Source organism: Lepidochelys kempii, chromosome 5, assembly GCF_965140265.1.
Source record: "Lepidochelys kempii isolate rLepKem1 chromosome 5, rLepKem1.hap2, whole genome shotgun sequence".
In the NCBI taxonomy this organism is placed as follows: domain Eukaryota; kingdom Metazoa; phylum Chordata; order Testudines; family Cheloniidae; genus Lepidochelys; species Lepidochelys kempii.
The window spans coordinates 16,282,599-16,302,342 of record NC_133260.1 but is presented as its reverse complement, the minus strand read 5'-3'; the positions used below and the strand labels follow the sequence as shown (position 1 = coordinate 16,302,342).

Genomic DNA, 19,744 nt, shown 5'->3' with positions numbered 1-19,744 from the left:
ATATTCAGATTTCTGCGAGCGATGTTCCTGCTGGGGAAGCTGAAAAGAATCTGTCAGAAAACACTTGAGGAGGGAAAGTCTTGCACCAGCAATGGAAAGCCCTTAACAAGTACACCAGTCACACACTTGCAAGTTTTTTTGGCATGCAGTTTTGGATGTGCATTTTTTTTGTACATCCAAAAACTTTAAATTGCACGTGCAAATGGGAATGGGCCCTGCAAACTGTGCAGTCAGCCACGTAGCTCGCATGTTAAGGGCTGTATTATACAACTCTCTCACGTTGGTGAGCTCTCACTCATATAAGTGATCCCAGTGACTCCAATGGGGACTATTTGAGTAAATGCTCTTCCTTGGCACTATTAGTACTCAGTAACCATTTTTAATACTGGCTTACCTCAGTAGCATAGCTTAACCTGGTTTCACTGGTATTAGCCTGCAATTTGTGCACCACAATTGTTTGTACGATCTTACAGTTATTACAGGTAAGCAGTTTTTCCCTTTTGTGTTATAAAACACAAAGCAAGCCCCTATGCAGTTGGTTGAATTGAAATCCCAAATGAGTTTAAATGATCATCATAGAGTAGTTTCTTAGCTTTCATGCAAGTTTTAAAATGGTATCCAATCCATCTGTAATAAAATCACCTTGATATGTCTGTTTAGGGTGTGAATATTTAACAGTTCATATGAGAAGTTTCTCTTGCAATCTCAGCTGTCACCTTGAATGATGGTTGTTTATTGAGGGCATTCTGATGGTTTTTGAAATCATCCGTCCGGAAAGAAAATCAAACCATATAAATATTTTAAAAGAGAGTAAAACACTTTTTACGTTGTGAAAATTGGATGTCAATTGTTTCTTTCAGGAGTGAAAGAGTCCCATCAGATGAGCATTTTTAAGATAATAGCTTCCATCCTGCACCTAGGAAACTTGGAAATTCAAGCAGATCGAGATGGAGACTCTTGTAGTATATCAGTAAGTTTTTAGCAGGCACAGAAGATACTGTGTGTGCAATTTAGTGTATTAATAACTCCAGACAAGTTGCCTGTCTCTTGCTACAAAGGATGCCATCAAGTGTGTTTAGTTAATACCTTAATTTCTACTTATTTATTTTCTCTTGTTTTATTGCTTTTGTAGGCAACTTGTCAATAAATCTTATTTCCCTGATGTGTTTGTCTCTTTCCAGGAAATCATGCAGTCTCACTTCTTTTTCTGTCATTCTTGTAAAGCAATGTGAATGTGTTAGCTTACTTCCTGGGTTTTTAAAGTATAATGGTTGTCACCCTTAAAAACTGACCAATTGCCCTAGCAACAAATCTAATGTTACCTCAGTGTTTGCAGCATTCCCTAGAGTAAATATTAGGGAAACAGAGAGAGTATTGCAAATACTGAGGTAACACTTCAGAGAAACAAATACTGTGATACTTACCCCCTACGCAAGGTAAAATTGACAGGTCTTTAAAGGCAACCAGTGTATTAGACTCAACAGCGCTGTCTGCGGAATAGTGTTTGGGAATACATGCACCCTGTGGGAAATGCTAGTGCTGAATCAGTAGCTGCTGGTTCATAAGAATCCAAAACAATGGGCTACTGCCTCCTCTGTAAATAGTTGACTGGTTTTGGATTTCTCCCAGATGCAGAATATGGTCAGTCCTGGTGTCTCGCAAATACTTCGGGGATTTAAAGGAGAATGGAATGGGAGCATCTTTTGATACCTTTTCATACTGTAATAATTTTCAGTATGTGTCAGAACTCTGGTCTAAACCATTTTCCCATGTTCTTATGGTTCTTTTGGTTTCTGGGTTCGATTTGGGATGCATATTGCAGCACAGCCTTTCAGAAATGGTAGTGATTTTGGGTGCTGTTTATATATTTATCTTTGGGTGCCCAACTTGAAATATCTTTTAAAAGGGCTGAATGTGTCCTTAAAATCAGGACCCTTTAAGATATTTCCAACTGGATCCAGAATTCATCACTTTTGGAAATGTTGGCCTGTCAGCACGAGTGTAAATGCTGGAATAAAGAAGTGGTCCTATTGTGCAACTAATTAAATTACCTGGTTTTGGTTGCTGGAATTCAGCGCTGTGAGAAATGAGGCTGCCATATATTTGTCATTGAAATGTAGCCATCCAGTATGCAAAAGAGTACAACATAGATAGCAACACAGGGTGGCTAAGGACAACATTTATTTATTAAAAGAGTACTAAAAACCAAAGATGCCTTAACAGTGATTCCCTCCATTGTTTTGGTGTGTTTAGTCAGACAAAATAAATAAAATAGCGAGTGTATGAATAGTGTTGTCCTCCCAATTATCACGATGTCCCATACTGAGTTTATTCTTAATTAAAATATAAGGATGTGCTCTGCACATATTGCGAGTGTTACTCTGGAGATGATGCAGTGTGCCATTAGTTGGACACGGGGGACAATTTGTTTTAGATATTTGGCAATCTGGGTGCATAAACTAATCTGCTCCCACAATGCTGAATTCTATAATGGGTTTAGCATTGTTTAATTAAGTTTAAATGTGACTGCATGATATAAACTCCGTCCTGGTTATTACTTTTAATCAGCGATCAGAAAAATGTGGCAGAGCAAAAAGCATCCTAGAGGATTTTAAAAGGCATTCTCTCCCTCCCCCTCTTCCCCCCACCACCAATTATCTAGCTGGGTATTTTTGTTTTACTTTCTTTTGAAGTATGATGTAATGTTAACAAAAGACTGAACAATTTCCCACTCTTACAAGAAAGTGCCTGCAGGCTCACTCACATGTATTGTATGAAACCCAGCAACTGGCCAGGACTTCGTTGGTTTTTGCCACTAAAAACAAATGTGAACTTAAGACTCTTAACTAACTGCTTTTTTAAAAAAATAACTGCTGGAAAATAGGTCAACAACCACCTAATCTCTCATACTTTGGGGACCTAATTATACCAAGAAATCCCAAGAGTGCTTTGCAAAAGGCATGCTGTAATTTAATAGTACAGTTGGCAGTGCCAAGCTAATGATTTAGAGTGTGATCCAAAGCCCGTTGAAGTAAATGTTGGAGTCGTTGCATTCACTTCAATGGGTTAAAGGTAAAAGGAATCCAAGATTTCACTTTGATGTAGAAGGAAACAGCAGCAGCATCTCCAGACAGGGAGTTCGCCGCCCCCCGCTCAAAAGCCAAATGGTTGAAGTAGTGTCTGGCAGTGGTGGTATATTTAGGGGCTTGTCATAACACAAGGAAGTACATCTAGAGTAACAGAGCCAGCCATCCTGGTTTTGGTTCTCAATCACTTAGTGGGAGTTGAGGTTGCTCAGCAATTCGCAGGACAGTGTCCTTCGAGAGCTGGTTACCTGTTAGGTGTTGCATAGTTTGAGCTTTGTAGAAGGAACAAAACTGAACCACTGATGATACTCTACTCCTTTTTATGAAGGTTATGTCGCTTAAGATGCTCAGTGCACAGAGAAGCCATACAGCATGTAGTTCTGTTCTTGCAAAACCAACAGCGTCGTGTGGAGCTGGGCTCCATTAAATGTATCTTCCCAAAGACTAGAGAGCTTCAGTTAAACATTCTCATTTTTATGTCATCTCTGTCAGCCAAAGTTAAACAAGATAGAATCTCAGATAGAAACCAAGTGCTGATTTCATGTTTTGACCCTGATCCTGGGAAATCTAGAATTAAAATTCCATTCTGAATCAAACTTCTCTCTAGGAATCTACCACCAGGGCATTCATCTCTTCAGTGGTTCACATTATTTCAAGAGATTATCTCATTCTGAATCTATTCAGTCAAATAAATAGTCCCTACAAATTAGTTATCCACAGTTAACGACTAAATAGGAAATTAACATCATGAAGCCAGTCTGAGGTTGGTTAAAATCCTAAATTGCACAATAACTGTAGTAATGACCAAGCTCAGTGACACAGCTTGTTATAAATGGTAAAAGCTTGTGCTAAAGCTGTTTTGTTTTTTCCTCCCTCCACCTTCCCATCCGAATAGTAGGCAATCCTGTAGCTTAGATATGTGGATGTTTTCTTGTCTCCCGGCCTCAGCTCGCTGAGCTCCTGCTGAATTTGTATTTCTCTTTATATCCTAGAGTCAGGATGAACACCTGAATAATTTTTGCAGATTGCTTGGCGTGGAGCACAGCCAGATGGAGCACTGGCTGTGCCATCGGAAGCTTGTCACAACAGCTGAGACGTACATCAAGCCCATGTCTGTGCAGCAAGTTGTGAATGCCAGGAATGCGCTAGCCAAGCACATCTATGCCCAGCTGTTTAACTGGATTGTGGAGCATATCAACAAAGCCCTGCATACCACCGTCAAGCAGCACTCATTCATTGGGGTTCTGGATATCTATGGGTAGGAAAGGCCTCTGTTTCTTCTGCTTTCATTGGCCCGTCTGTTGCTCTGCTTCCTTTAGCTTGCCATGTTCTACTTCAGTTAAACATGAGTTTTTAGAAATCTGATCCATGCAAAATCTGTTCCCGAATGGATTGCTAGGGGAGACTGGATTTGCAATACATTGAATGGTAGAAGTTGCACTGAGCAGGATTACTTGTAGCCTGATCCTGCTAAGTGCTGAGCTCCAGGAGCACTGGTGTCATCCTCTGCCTTCCCTAAAGTGCCCAGCACCTTGCAGGGCAATGTCCTTATTACTTTCCCCCTCTAAAACAATGGATCAGGCTTGCAGGAAACTCAGACGCAGTGCAACTCTCTTTATAGGGAAGTAGAATTATGATGACTTATTTAGAATACCCTGTCTCTGTATTGGGCTGTTCGTGCACAGACATCATGAGTTCTCCTTTCTATGGGCTCCGGCCTAGGAGGGTGACATGGTGTGATACAGTTGGTGACCTGTGCTAAACCAGTAACAAAGTCCTTGCCCCTGAGAGCTTACAGTATGAGGGAGCAAGCTGGTACAGCGAAAAGAGAACAAGCACAGAGCATCGTGTGTTGTCTGTATTACAAAATTGGAATCCTGCTTCAGCTTTCAAAGCCTCCCCTTCCACTCTCTTGCAGACTTGGGTCTGTTTGGATGTAGGGCTTTGGTCCGGGCCAATCTCTATTCCATGTGAAGGAGGAGGGAGAAGGGGCTTTTTGTATATTAAAAGTCCTGACTGCTTTCATTGCATTCCAATGTGCATATAGACAGGTTTCAGAGTAACAGCCGTGTTAGTCTGTATTCGCAAAAAGAAAAGGAGTACTTGTGGCACCTTAGAGACTAACCAATTTATTGAGCTGTAGCTCACGAAAGCTTATGCTCAAATAAATTGGTTAGTCTCTAAGGTGCCACAAGTCCTCCTTTTCTTAATGTGCATATACTGTCTGTATTAGAGCAGCCCTCCATTTAGACCAGTGATCCCCAAACTTCTGAGGGTAGCACCCCCCATACCCCTGTCCATGACCCCTCCCAGGGCCAGGAGCAGGAACATGGCACAGGAGGCTGGGGGACGACACACAGACTGGTGTAAGGGGGCTGAGGCTGGGGCCGCAGCTGGGGGTGGGTCTGGGGCCAGGAGCGGGGCCAGGGGCAAGAGCGGAGCTGTAGCCAGGCTGCGGAGGGGGCCGGAAGCTGGGTGTGGCTCCACTCCCTCCTCCAGCCTCACCCTTGGCCCTGGGCCAGGAACAGAGCCACAACCAGAGGCTGGGGACAGGAAGCTGATAGGGTTGCCAAGCCTCCAGGATTGGCCTGGAGTCTCCTGGAATTGGCATCAATCTCCTGGTGACTACTGAAAACAATCTGGGAGATTTTAGTAGGATATTTTAAGAAAATGACATTGTCATGTTGGGGGGAAAAAATCTCTTGAAATAGCTTCAGGGTTGGCAACCCTAGGAGTGGAGCCATCACCGGGCTGTGGTGTGGGCCAGCACCTGGACCCCTGGCTGGGTGTGGAGCTGGGCAGGGAGCTGGGCCATGGCTGGCAGTAGGGATGGAACAGAGCTGGGGGGCGGGGTAGGGCTCGGGTGGTGCTTCCTACCCTATCTCCATGAGGGCTGGCCTGGGCCCTGCCGTGCCCACCTATGAGGGACACGCCACACAGTTTGAGGACCTCTGACTTAGACTAAAGGATGACCTTGTGACTAAGGTACAAGACGGGAGGTCCAAGAGCTGGATTCTCTTCCTAGCTCTGCTGTTGACTTGCTGGGCGACCTTCAATTAAATTGCTCAGTGCCTCAGCTTGCTTAGCTCTGAAATGTAATACCTGTGTCACAAGGGTGTTGTGAAGCAAGATGGGGTTGCAGCGCTCCTAAGGTTTGGCCCCGCCACCTTGGCTGGACCAGATTTGTGTGAGTGGAGTTGTGACCTGGCTCATGGGGTTGCTCACTCAAATTTGGCTTACCCAGACTCATGTCATCGTGGTGGCTGGGCCAAACCTGAGTGGAACAGGGACTCCAAATGTTAGTGCCTGGAGCATGAAGCCAAGTCCAGCCAGCCCCATGGGACAGGAGCCTCAGGAGCTGCCACACGACCCTTTGAAACATTCCGGTAATCCAATTTTGGGTCCTGACCCACGGGTTGGGTAACCCAGCCTTAGAACTTAGCCCAGGTTTGCCCAAAAGCTCATGTACAAGGATGGGGATTCCCTTTTAACCCAGTGCAGCCTGCGGCACCTTTCATCGCCTGAGCTCAGGGGCCAGCAGCAGAGTGCTATAGCAGGAGCTTGATTGTTTCCGTACCACTGCTGCAGAAAAAGAGCTGGGCAGTCTGCCGCGTCCCCAGAAGATGCGGACCAGTCAAGGGTGGAGTGAAGAGTGGGCCAATCCATTGCTATCCCTATCCTTACAGCTAAAGGAAAAGAGGTGGAACAATGGGACTGCCAGCAACCCCCTGAAGAGCTGGAAGGGGGGACAGCTAGCTAATCAGCCATCCCCACCCCGAAGACGTCAGGTAGAATGGACCAGGTAGATGGCCACTGGCCCGCCTCCGTACAACTATTAGATGTAACAGGAAGCTCAGGGCCTCTTGTGAATAAGTGATTAGTGGAAGGGCAAGGCAAGATGCCAAGCGACAGAGAAAGAAGCCCCAACACCAGGTAAAAACCCACCTGATGGCAGGCACAGTCAGAAACTTGGCTTGTCAAATCCTAATGAGTTTAGAACTCAAAATGGTACCCCACTCTAGGTGTGTTTTGAGTTTATTTACAGAAAGCTCACACAATCCTAGTCACTACTCAGTTAATGGAAATGGGGCAGGATTCTCACTTCTGCATAAAACACCATGGGATTTTTAACATTGTTTTCTCATGCCTGGGAGGTCTGTGATTCCATCTGAGAGAAAGCCCCTACCCTCAGCCACCAAGCCCTCCCATCCCCCCAGCCCACAGAAACACAATGCTAAAGCATCAATGACGTACTGACTGTGCTGGAAGAGACACTGCCTACACATTCAATATCCGCACGTCCTGCAGCACCTTTATGATCCTGGAAGGCTCCCATCAAAATACCGAGCCAGTAGGACCCTGCCTACTTTGGGATCTGATAACAGATCAGTTTGAGGTGGTGTGGCTGTTGGCATAGGGATTTGTTAGCACCTAGGGTGACCCACACGGATACTACAAGATCCAGAGAATCCTTGAGGCCAAGAAGTTGCCAGCTGCAAACAGCATAAGCTGAGGAGTGGTTCTAAAGGAGTATAAGTCAGAGGAGCTTTTACAAAAATATTGTTTCCTGTCCAAGTTGCCTTGATTCCAGAGAGATTCCCTGTGGACTGTAATGTGTCAGAAAAATACTATTATTGAAGAAGGAGCCATATGGACTGTGCCAGGAAAGTGTAGACAAGTCAGTTGACATCAAAGTAAGAAACAGACAAACACTTGCAGAAACGTAAAGAAAAGTTGATTAGAGGGTAATGCCCATGAAATATTAAGTTAGACAAGAAAACCTCCATTACTGTGATACAACCACAGGACCTTTCTGCTGAAGATCATAAAAATGTGTCTCCCCTAAAACACTGAACCAAGATGACACAGTCAGTCTTCTGCCCAGTAGATGCTGCTGGCGTAAGAGTTACTAGCTGGGTACAAGGGTGTGAGCTGAGACAAAGTAAGATGGTCCCCAGTTCCAATGCCCCTCTACCAGATGGGCATTTCGTAACTTTTTTTGCTTTTCGGAGTATTTCATCTAGTTTAATGTGGGGATTGTGGCATTAATAAGTTCTGTATTATTTCTTCCTTCTGAAAGAGTGATGTTGCAGGACTTGTCTGTGTGTTAGCTTAGCAATCAGCTTCCTTATTTTCCCTCACACATAATCAGACCTGGGACCTTTTAGGCTGGGATTTTTAGACCCCTTTGAAAAGGCTAGCCTTAGCACTTATTAACATTTTTTAAGTGAATTGGTGTATGTATTCAGTGCTAGTGAAAAGTTCTGAATGGATGCCTGTGGAAACCAAAGTCCTACAGAGCAGAGGCTCCCCATGCTGCCCCACCAACAGCAGAGGAAAGAGATTATTTTACTGATTCCATTAAGAAATGATTGTGCAGGGTTCTGCCCTTAAATGTTCATAGGGAAAACCAGCAAAAGGCTATGCACCCCACCAGAGGGCAAATGGCAGTTCCTCTAGAGCTAAACCAGTGATATATTCAGGAACGCGCTCAGGACTGGACTTGGAGCTCCCAGCACTGACTCCTGAGGGAGCCTTGAACATTTATAATTCATTATTAGGGAAACATTACTATTATAACACCGCATATATGGTTCTTATCACCTTGAATCTTGATTAAGGTTACATTGTACTATATATATATATATATTTAAGACTATATTATATCTTGGAATATATTTAAGGTGTCCGGCCAAATCCTGGATGTTATCCCTATGGGAGATGGGTGTCTGCTCTCTGTACCTTTATCACAAACCCACGATTTGTTGACACTGAAATTTTGTTTCCAAAGGAACAAAAATGTTGTGTCCTTGAAGGATTTACTTATTATCCAATATTATAGCTGAGGCTGATAGTACTGCTAAGATTGCCTAATATTGCCCATTATAAGGCCCTGGTTTTCAGTCATTTAACCAACTGGGCTAAACTTTTCTGTGCTAGATGTCTGCCTCCGGGTAAATTTTTTGTGTGTGGAAAATTTCAGCCAAAACAGTTCAGCCGTTTCTGAGAACAAAACTGAAGAGAAATTCATTGTTTGGCCCATGTTGAAAAAATTCTGCCCACGCTGCGCATGCTCCAACCTTGGCTGAACAGGATTTCCCTGCAATTGCAGCTCTTGTCTGCAGCAGTGTGGGCTAGGTCTGGGCACCTGAACTGCAAGACCAGGGAGCCTCTCCTGTGCTCTCAGTGTCTCCCCTGCTGGCACCCAGGCAGCATGGTGGAGGAAACTGCATAATTAGAATATGATCGGGCTAAGAGCTGCCGGATGGGGAACGGAGAGGGTGGGAAGGGAGAATAGGACTGGATGCTATGGGTATGGGTAAGGAGAGAGGGAGATTGGGACTGGTGAGGAAGGATTCTGGGACTTGGAGGAAGAACCTGAGGTTGGACAAGAAGCCTGGGGAGGGAGATTGGGATTAGGAGCCATCGGGGCTGGGAAATGTGGGTGGGAGAGGAGTGGAGCAACTGGAGGGCAGGGTGGGGTAGAGAGACAGATAGGAGGAGGAGCTGAGGCAGAAGGAGAACTGTGAATTGCTGGGCAAGGGGACTGGGAGTAGGGATGGAGACTGGAGGGGTGAAACTGAGTTGCTGACCAAGAAGACTGGGTTTGGACTGAGATGCTGTAGGGGTGGAGCATGGATGGCAAGAGGAAATGTCTAGAAAACATGACCTACAAGGCAAAATTGAGAATGCTGGGTTTGGGTAGTCTGGAAAAGAGGAGACTGAGGGGGGACATAGGTCTTCAAGCATGTATATTAAGAGGGGGGTGATAAATTGTTCTCCTTATCCACTGAGGACAGGACAAGAAGTAATGGGCTTAAATTGCAACAAGGGAGATTTAGGTTAGACATGAGGGGAAAAACTGTCAGGGTAGTTAAACATTGGAACAAATTACCAAAAGTATCCAACATACACTGTTCCTCAGCTCCCCATCTTTAAAGTGGGGGTAATACCCTCTCATCTCAGCGGTGCGAAAATAATTCATTAATATTTGTCCAGTACTCAGATACTGTAGTGGTGAGCACTGTAGAAAATCCCATGAAGACATTAACAATTCTGTCTTCAGAGCAGAGTTTGAGTAGTGTGCAGTAAATAAGGCCTGGGGCCGCACATTGAACAATGAGGATAAAACAAAATATTGAGTAGCTGCTCATTAATTAAACACCATCCATTCTGTGCCCGAAATATGGTAGGGGTCTTGTGGAAAAAATAGTATGTGATCAAGTCATAGGTGCCAACTCCAGGGCTGGAGCACCCATGGAAAAAAATTAGCAGGTTCTTAGCACCCACCGGCAGCCAGCTTCCCTCTTCCCCCAGCACGTCTACCCCACCGGCAGCCCTGCTAATCAACTTCTCCTCCTCCCTCCCAGCGCCTCCAGCCCACCATGGATCAGCTGTTCCAAGGCAGGCAGGAGGAGCTGGGAGGGAGAGGCAGGAGTGGGGAGGGGGCGGAAAGAGGCAGGGGTGCAGCCTTGGGGAAGGGTTGGAGTGGGAACGGGGGCAGAGTGAGGGTGGGGTGAGGGTGGGGGCTTGGGGGAAGGTGTGGAGTGGGGGCGGGGCCTGGGGGGGCGGGGGAGGTGGAGCACCCACCGGGTAAAGAGGAAGTTGGCACCTATGGGATCAAATCATTAATGACTGTATCATAATACATATGCACAAGGGGGCATACTTAAGATTGCACAGACAACTTTAATTGTGGAATTTCTGAACTTATGATTGCTTGACCTTGCAATCTTAATAGTCTTTCATTGTATGTTTTATATATATGAAGTATATGTATAGTGCATATGTGGCTGTATAACAGTTTGTGTGTTAAGAAAAAGTATCAGTCTATTCATCCAGTAGCCCAAATTGGCTCCATCATGTATACAATAGTAAATACAGGTTTCAGAGGAACAGCCGTGTTAGTCTGTATTCGCAAAAAGAAAAGGAGTACTTGTGGCACCTTAGAGACTAACCAATTTATTTGAGCATGAGCTTTCGTGAGCTACAGCTCACTTACAGTAAAACAAACACCTCAGTATTTTGCATGAAGGCTGGAACTGCTCCAAAGGAACCACATGTCTTAAGAGAACAATTTTTTTAAACTTGGGGGACAAGAGCAATTGCACTGAAATTTCAATATCTTGAATAAATAATAATCCTCCTTTTAAAATGATGGGCTACCTAAATACAGCATTTACTGTTTTGGCCAGGCAGGTAACTGGTGTGAAGTACCTTTCCATAAAGCATTTTTTAATCCTCCATGAAATTACCGTGGTCTGTGGTTTTTTGTTTTGTCTTTTAAAGCAGTGAGGACACAACATTTGATTCATATGTAAACAGTAGGACACTTACTACCCAAAGTAAGGACTGACGCTTTAACTCCTGCTTTTGTGCTGCTTTTTCCCACTCCCAGAACCAGTTACCTGTTTGGTTTTTGGTTTCTAGTGCAGGAGGAAGGTTGTGACTCCCCTGTAACAATTGCCATTATTTATGGCTGAGAGAGTTACTGTGTCCAGGGTACTAGTTAAAAGCTGCCTAGGTGTTACTCTGGCTCCCCTTCCTTGCCTCCCTGCCCAATCCATTCTGTTTGTCATCCTGGCTGCTTTTTATTTATTGGTTGAATTGTCAGTCCCCTGTAGCAGATAGGACGGTATGTGGGAAGGTTTTCTATTTTTATTTTTTGCACCAAGGTTTAGTGAATGCAATGAAATTAATTGAAACAAAAGAGCCATTTTTTTGCTTTTCCCATTAGGAGATCATCATAGCACAAGGTATCTTTCAGGAGCAAGACCTCCTAGTCAGAACACATACAGAGCAGACAAAACAAACCGTTCCATCAATTAGCAAATATCAGTGAAACTGTTTCGTTAGTTAGCAAGTTCACATAAATTGCCTTCGAGTTGATCCTCCGCTTGATAGCTAGCAAAGAAAAATGCTTTAAGGTAGGGCTTTCCTTTTCATGTGGCTGGGCCTTCGTCACCAGGAATATTTGATAAATCACAAGCTCCCTTCCCATTTTTTAATTTGTCTCCTAGATCTTGTGAAAATAAATGAATTCAGCTTGGTAAAAACACCATTTATGTGTGTCTGGCTTCAGTGCTGAAAGTGCATGCTGAGGATTGAAGGCCTGATACCGAGGCTGCATTCACAAGTTCTTTTGATAGACAGCTTGTTGTGACTAGATATATAGCTGCTCTCCTACTGCTGGCAACCTTTCAGAGGGGATTCACAAATCATATCCTAGGCCTCTGAAGTAGAAAAACAGTGTCCACTCTGATATCATTCTCTCCTTCTCTCATTCATGTGCAGTATACTTTTCTGTCTACCACTCTTCCATGTGCCTTCTTCTCTCCCTCCCCCCCCCGCCCTGTCTGTTTTAATTAAATCTCTCTTCTGCTCATTGCTCAACGTGATCACCAAGCTGCTGGAATTTATATTTTTATGGCATTTCAAAAGACTAGTGTCCATTAGTATCTAGAGGATTTAGGTTATTGTGATTAAAAGAGGAGTTCCAAAGACCTTGCTCTTATTAAACGTACTGCAGTAAGATATTTTTCACAGAGCTCATTATACCTGGGACCTCAAGTAAATGCAGTAGTCAAAGAAGGGGGATTGAAATCAAACAGAAACACATCATAAGTTCTTCAAGGATAAATTGTCGAATACTCAGCAATATTTTAATGATGACATGTAAACAGTTTTCAGTTCCAAGGGCCGAGGAAATTTGCTGTACTAAATATTTCAGAGATTGATTTCACTGATGTAGCACGAGGAATTGAATTCCTCAGTTTAGAAACTGCTGTGCTGACTTCTGTCATGAATAATAACATCGTTGATCCGTTGTTTGGGAGGTGGGGGAGGAAACCTTATAACCCTGGTCACTATATTTGATGAGAAGAATGCTGACAAATGTATTAAACCGCCTCCTAATGACAGAGTTTTGTTAATAAGCCTGCGAATGTTGGATTTTGTTGAAAGCAATTCTGTTACAAAATGTAAAAGCGACAGCCTATCTAACCTCATTCATTTTCAGATGATTGGAGTTAAGTCATTACATTTGATGGTCTGGGAATTGTTACCTGATAATATTCAAGAAATTGGGAAATTATGAACTAATTTTGGGCTCTATCAAATAATGGGACTCTGGAGAGTGGAGTATTACAAAAGTAAGCCTTAAAAATGACAAAGAGAAGATATTTAAACCTTTTTTCTTTATGGAGCAGTAAGGACATTCTGCCAGTGAACACAATTCCCATTATCTGACCAATTGCCTTGCTGTGTCTTTTTCTTTACAGTAGGCTTATATTAATTACAATTATATTAATTTAAGAAGTAGGCACTGCCGCTTGCTTCTTCCCTCAAAGAATAATTTAAATTATCTGCAGATGTCAGTCCTTTTTTCCTAGACTTTGCCTTAGAAATACTTATTCACACCATTAACACCTGGTGATACCCCGCGGAATCTAGAAAAATGCTTACAGTGTACAGCAGCTGGTGTACAAGTACAGTTATCCAGTTTCATTACAAGTAGGATTTAGCTTCTGGCTTGTTTCAGTGGTTTGTAACTGCCTGATTGCAATTTAAGTTATAGTGAAAGGACCAAACTCTTTACTTGCCTTGCTCCCTTGAAGTCAGTGGAGTTGTGCCAGCAGACTTTAACCCAAAGTTGCCATTGCAGTGAGTTCAGTGCTGCCCCCCCCCGCCCCGCCCCCAGAAGTCAGTGGCAAAATTTCCATTGGCTTCAAGAGGAGTAGGACGGATCAGACGCTGATGCCATTCTTCAGTATGAAGCTCTTTCAGACCCCTCCCCTGTGGAGGGCTCTCAGGCAAAGGAAACAGAGCAGGGTGTGGGGAGGCAGTGCAAAGGGCACGCACCTCCTGTATGGATTCTCACTGTGAATGAGCTTCCCCTGCAGAACCTGGCGCACTTACGAGTTTGTGGAGGTGCAGAGCTTCAGGATCCATAGCTATGCAGATGCATGTTTTTCCCCCTTGGCCCAGGGATCTTCTTACATAGAGGGCATAGTCCTGCCCCTTGAGTATTGTTTTACTGACCTGGGGCAGCATTTTTCCATCTGACTCTAACCCCAAAGTCTGTTTTGAGATCATAAAGCTAGGGAAAGAGAAGACCTGCAAGGCCTTACAGCCCATCCTGCTACAACTGCAGCATTGTGGAGCGGCGTTAGCTTCTATTATAAACCCTTATTTTCTGGACCCTTTGTAACTTTGGCTTAGATGATGAGTTAAACTGGTAATTTCCAGGCCAAATCGAAAGACAAATTGAAGTCACTGGGGTTAAACCAGTATAAGTAAGATCAAAACCAGGCTCTGATTTCTGGAGCATGAGGGGTTGAATCAGATCTCTCCATTTAAGTTTAACCTTTCTCTTATTGCTGTAAAAATACCCATTTGTTCTTGCCAATTTAAAAGATAAATAATGAAAAAATTCACTGGTATTTCACTTGAATGCTGTCAGGTTTGCAATGAATATTAGAATGAAGACTATAATAATCCCTTCCAAATTCCATTCACAAATAGATATATTTTATATTCCTTTTTCAGCAACTGATAGTTGAGCAGTTTTCTTCACAATGAAGTTGTGTAGCCTTATTATTTAATACTTTTGTTCCCCAAGAGAGATTGTTAGGCTTCCTATCTCAGATGGGGATATAATAGCACTATGTGAAGTGTTACAAGCTGTACTGGTATTGAACATCTGAACAGTGCCTAAAGAGTGAATCTTTTCCAGTCCCTTAAATTCTGGTATGTGAAAATGCAAATCTTGTGGACTAATATGCTTGTGAAGTTGGGAAAGAGGGAATCTGGGGACTCTGATGGATAACTGATGTTTTCTAGCATGTGGATGGTAACATCATTTCAGAGTTAAGTAGATTTCAGAGGAAGCAACACTTACACTGATTTATTCATTGCTCTGCAGGTTTGAAACTTTTGAAGTGAATAGCTTTGAACAGTTTTGTATCAACTATGCCAACGAAAAACTTCAACAGCAGTTCAACTCGGTAAGGTCAGCTGTTTCATAAGATTAATAGAAAACTTTGGATAAAAGCCTGGCCACATTTTCCTGTGCCAGGCTTCCACTTAGACAAACTTGTCTCCACTCTGGCCAGCTCTCACTATTAACATGAATTCGGCAGTTATAGCATAATCCCCACGGGGCAGAAATCATGCAGTAGAACTGTACTATGTTTTCATTGCTAAAGGTGAGTTTTGCTTGGTTTTGGTTTTGTTATAAATCTGAATCTCTTAGCAGGTTTGTAAACAATTTATTCCAACCTGGATCCACTGATGTTTCTGAGTGGTTTGTATGTGAAACCATTGGGAAACTGGTTTTTGCATAGTTTCAACCCCAAACCAAGCTAAACCTGGCTGTTTGCAATGAATCTGTTTCAGGATTTAAAGAGAACTCAGGAGTGGAAACCTCTAGGAGGCTGACCTAACCTGCTGAGAACTGAAACTACTTCACGTTGTATGCTTGTATTATACACATTCTAACACAATTTGTTGTGTTTGTCTTGAGATGTGAACAGATAGATGGAGTTCGATATCTACATTGAGTAGACATAAAAATGTCAGAAACTTTACACAATTAAGGGTCTGATTCCAGTTTCACTGAAATCCATGGGAATTTTGCCATTGACTTCAGTAAAAGCAAGATTTGACCCTAATTTTGGGTAAAGTGGATCTACAAGAGAATTTGTTGAATTTGAGCAACTAAATTCTGTGGGGCAGTCCTGGTACTTTAAAACTGTTCTGTACATGTAGGATGCACAGTTGCTATTTGTAAAGCATCATACTATATATCAATGCTTCTTTAAGAAATTGAGAGGAAAGTGATAGGTTTAATTTGCGCAGTACACAACTGTTTTAATACATACAACTGTTGCTTCTAAAGCAAAAAGATTCAAATTCAGTGATGACATGTTTGAAGAGGTTTTAAAAGCCACCTTTGAAGGAAAAAAGTGCATCTGAGCCAGACTATTTTTTTTCTTTCTTTCCTCGTGGTTAGAATATCTTAGAAATGATCAAAGGACTTTTAACCTCTTGGAAATCAGTCTGAGAAACTTCAGCCAGTGGGGGAACTTTTTTCCAGAAAGTTGTGTGTATGAAAACAGGAATCCATATTGAAAATGTCTTCTGAATCACAGCTGTGATGTTGATAACTCCCAGTCTCTCGCTTCTGTGGAAGTGTGCTCAGATACTTCGGTGGCATGCACCAGTATAAGAACCTAGATAGGTAAATGTCTAGGGTATTCTAGTTCACTGAATAATTAACCCGTCATGGCATATGAAAATGAGGAATCATTAGGGGAGGAGGCAGAGATCTTGAGTAATGTATAAGCTACATTATGCTCCCCTGTTAGGATACCACTCTCACTTATCTGTAGGGACCGTTTGAATAATTTTCCAGTGCTATATATAAAGAAAATATCCCCACCAAATGCTTTATAATGGTAGACTTTGAGATCCTTAGTCACACATGGGACCAACAAATAGCAGAGTTTTTAGTTACACTGCACACTGTCTTCAGCTGAAAATTCTAGCACTTCTCAGCCATGTACAGGAGAAAACTACACTTCTAGTAATTGCAATAGGTAAGTGGGATGAGGGAAGTTTAATTATTTAAAAGGTAACAGTTCAGTAAAACTTTTTTGTCTTTTCTGATCACAGCATGTATTTAAGCTGGAGCAAGAAGAGTATATGAAGGAACAAATCCCTTGGACTCTTATAGATTTTTATGACAATCAGCCCTGCATAGATCTTATAGAAGCCAAACTTGGTATCTTGGACCTGCTGGATGAAGAGTGTAAGGTAAAGAAAAACACTGACGTCATCACTGTCTTTTTATCATTCTCAAAGTAACTTGAGCAGGCTAGTCATGCTGCATTCAGCGTGATGGGTCCCAAAGCTCACCCACCAGCACTCTCCAGGAGCAGGACGGGGCCAATAAAACAGTCCTTGTCCAAAACGAACTGCAGTCTGGTGGTCTTGTTGAATTCATCACTCCTCCTGGGTTCTCAAGTAACAACGGTAGCCTATAGTATCTCTTATGTAATTCATCTGACTAGGAGTCTATGACCACTCCTCTTAGATGCAGAATTTGCAGTAGTCATCCCCTTCTTTGTGACCTCTCCAGTAGGTAAGGCTATTGCAATGTGCTTTACTTCTGGCTACAGTTGAAGACCACGGGTAAACATCACCTGACGCAGAAGGTTGCTGCCCACTTCCTAAATTGGGCAGACCGCTGACACACCACACCAGTGCTCTCATTTCTACATTGGGTGTAGTTACAGATGTTGGTGCTGATATTTAGTTCCCTAAATTGGACCTGGTTTGTTTTTGTTTTGTTTTTTGTAGTTTTCCTCTCCAAGCCCATATCCTTTCACAGCAGTTGAAATTGGCTGCTTTTCCTTGTGGTTCCTGGGATAAGTCTTTTCGGGTGGTAGGGCTTTCTCAGTCTGAATCTCCACCTTTTGGAATTCACTCCTCTTAGTGGGTTGGCTACTGGATCCAGAATATGGTAAATTTCTGAGCACACTCAAAAGCCTTTTAATTTGTTAGATTTGAAGGAGCTTATTCATAAAGTTGATGATGCAATGACAAGCGACTAGTTGCAATCCTGAAGGGATAGATTGTAAGCTCTTTGGAGCAGGTATCATCTTTTTCATTTTGTTTGTACAGTGCATAGCACAATGGGGTCTCAGTGCATGACTAGGGCTCCTAGACATGACAGTCATACAAATAATAAATAATGATAATGGATCAAATTTATGCAAGGGGTGAAATTCTAGGTTTATTGAAGTCACTGGCAAAGTTCCCATTGACTGTAGTGTAGCCAGGATTTCCTCCAAGCTGTCCAACTTGCTGAAATCAGATGCACTAGCCACCCTGATTCTATACCAAATGAACAGAAGCCACCAAGACATCTGTGTGCTGTTAAAGTCTGTCATTTGTACACTTTTCCCATATTGTAATGGTTGCAGCAGTGAGATTTCATACAGTGAGATTTTTGTCTTAAATGTCCATCTCAGGGACTAGCAAAACTCAGTTCACCCGGCTGAAGTGGCTTTTAACTAAAGGTCAAACAAATGGCGTTGGGAAGCTTGGGCACATTTTAAAGAGTTTTCTTACAGTGAGTTTGTAGAAACGGATTTCCATGTTTATTGCTGCTCAGCAATTCCTGAGCAAATGTGTTCAGCTTACAAATTAAGTCATTAACAGCCAGAACTGCAAACTCACCTTAGAATCCCAAAGTCAAGTTGGACTCTTACTTGCTCATCTGTCACCAGCAATAACAATTTTGCAGCTGGAACTTAGTTAACATGATGCTTGAGCCAGCAGAATCCAGAGATTGTTAGATCGGCCGGGCTGGTAGAGCACAAACAGCAGAAATACCTTTGTCTAAACACACAAGGGGGAGGATCTGTTGAATAAGAAGGTGCTATTTTTGCAAACACTTTTCTGCTCATAATCTCCCTTTAACACAAGGGAGTAACTTCCTGGAAGTGGTTCTTCATGCCAGTTTCCGTGTTGTGTGATTAACAGGTCAGTGTTTTAACCATCTGTTATTAGGCAAGAAAGTTTGCATTAAGACTCAGGTCTGCCTGTCATGAGAAATGGCCTTGTGGGTCTGTGTGCATATATACAGTCGGGTAAACTGTTAGCCTTCATGTTCAGTCAGTGTAGAGGACCTTGCCTCTCCTGTAGCAAGGCATGTAAAGGACACTAATCACTCTTGTTAGCTCCACTGAGATTCATGAGCATAACAACAGGCCCAAGGTGAAGAGGAGGCAGAAGTGTCGTGTTACATCAAAGGGACGCTTTTCATATTTGTTATTTAAATTCCTTTGTCCCTGCTGGGATTTAATAAGGAGTGTGACCTGTCCTCCTTTGTGAGAGAAAGGTGACTTCTTAGATGAGCGCTCACTTCCTTCCATTTCTTATGTGGCACATCGACTTTCCTTCCCATTTAATATTAGATTGTCTTCAGTGGCTAATGGCTGGGTGTTATACTATTGATGGCTGGCTGTAATCATTTGTGATGAAGACGTGCACAGCAGGGATTTCTGTTTGTGTATTTACAGTGAGTCAGAGCTGAGATTTTTTCACTTGGTTAGGTGAATCTGATCTTACTTAATTAGGTATTTAAGTATCCTTGACCATTTTGTTTTTTTTAACTGAGCATTAGTCTATGAAATTCCTACTGTTTGCATTAATTTAGGTCTGCTTTGCTCATGCATTCTAATGAAATCATAAGGTAAAATGGTGTGTTGCGAATAACGCAAAGGAGAGGGCCTGGTGGAGCATGGTGCATTTTTGTGGTTTGACTCTTCCTTCTGATTCAGTGCTGGAGCAATGCCCAAGCACAGTAATAGATGGCGTTCTGTTCCTGGAGGTGCTCTGTTTTGGGTGAGACATTATGACTTAAACACTTGTGGTCATGAAAGATCCCACCTCCCTTCTTGTAAGGGAATATAGAGGTTGATGTACTGGCCAAATTGCAATTTGATTGCATCCTTCCTCCTGAAAATTTTCCCTGTTGCTGCTGCTTCTCTGCCATCCCTCGGGGTTTCCATTGGGAGAGAAGCTTTATGTGGCTGAAGCACAAGCCAGGCCCAACCAATGGAAACTGCTCTGAGGATGTGCAAAACAAT

General features: G+C 42.9%; 1 protein-coding gene across 6 annotated transcripts in view; it reads left to right on the top strand.

Moving 5' to 3' along the window:
• Positions 1-19,744, top strand: part of MYO5B (myosin VB) — a 372,896-nt gene that overhangs the window by 213,686 nt on the left and 139,466 nt on the right. For all 6 annotated transcript variants that reach the window (XM_073343525.1, XM_073343528.1, XM_073343526.1 and 3 more), the window contains exons 9-12: positions 861-970; positions 4,079-4,344; positions 15,010-15,091; positions 16,761-16,901. In XM_073343525.1, the coding sequence (XP_073199626.1) occupies positions 861-970; positions 4,079-4,344; positions 15,010-15,091; positions 16,761-16,901 (599 nt within the window). The remainder of the gene's footprint in view (positions 1-860; positions 971-4,078; positions 4,345-15,009; positions 15,092-16,760; positions 16,902-19,744) is intronic.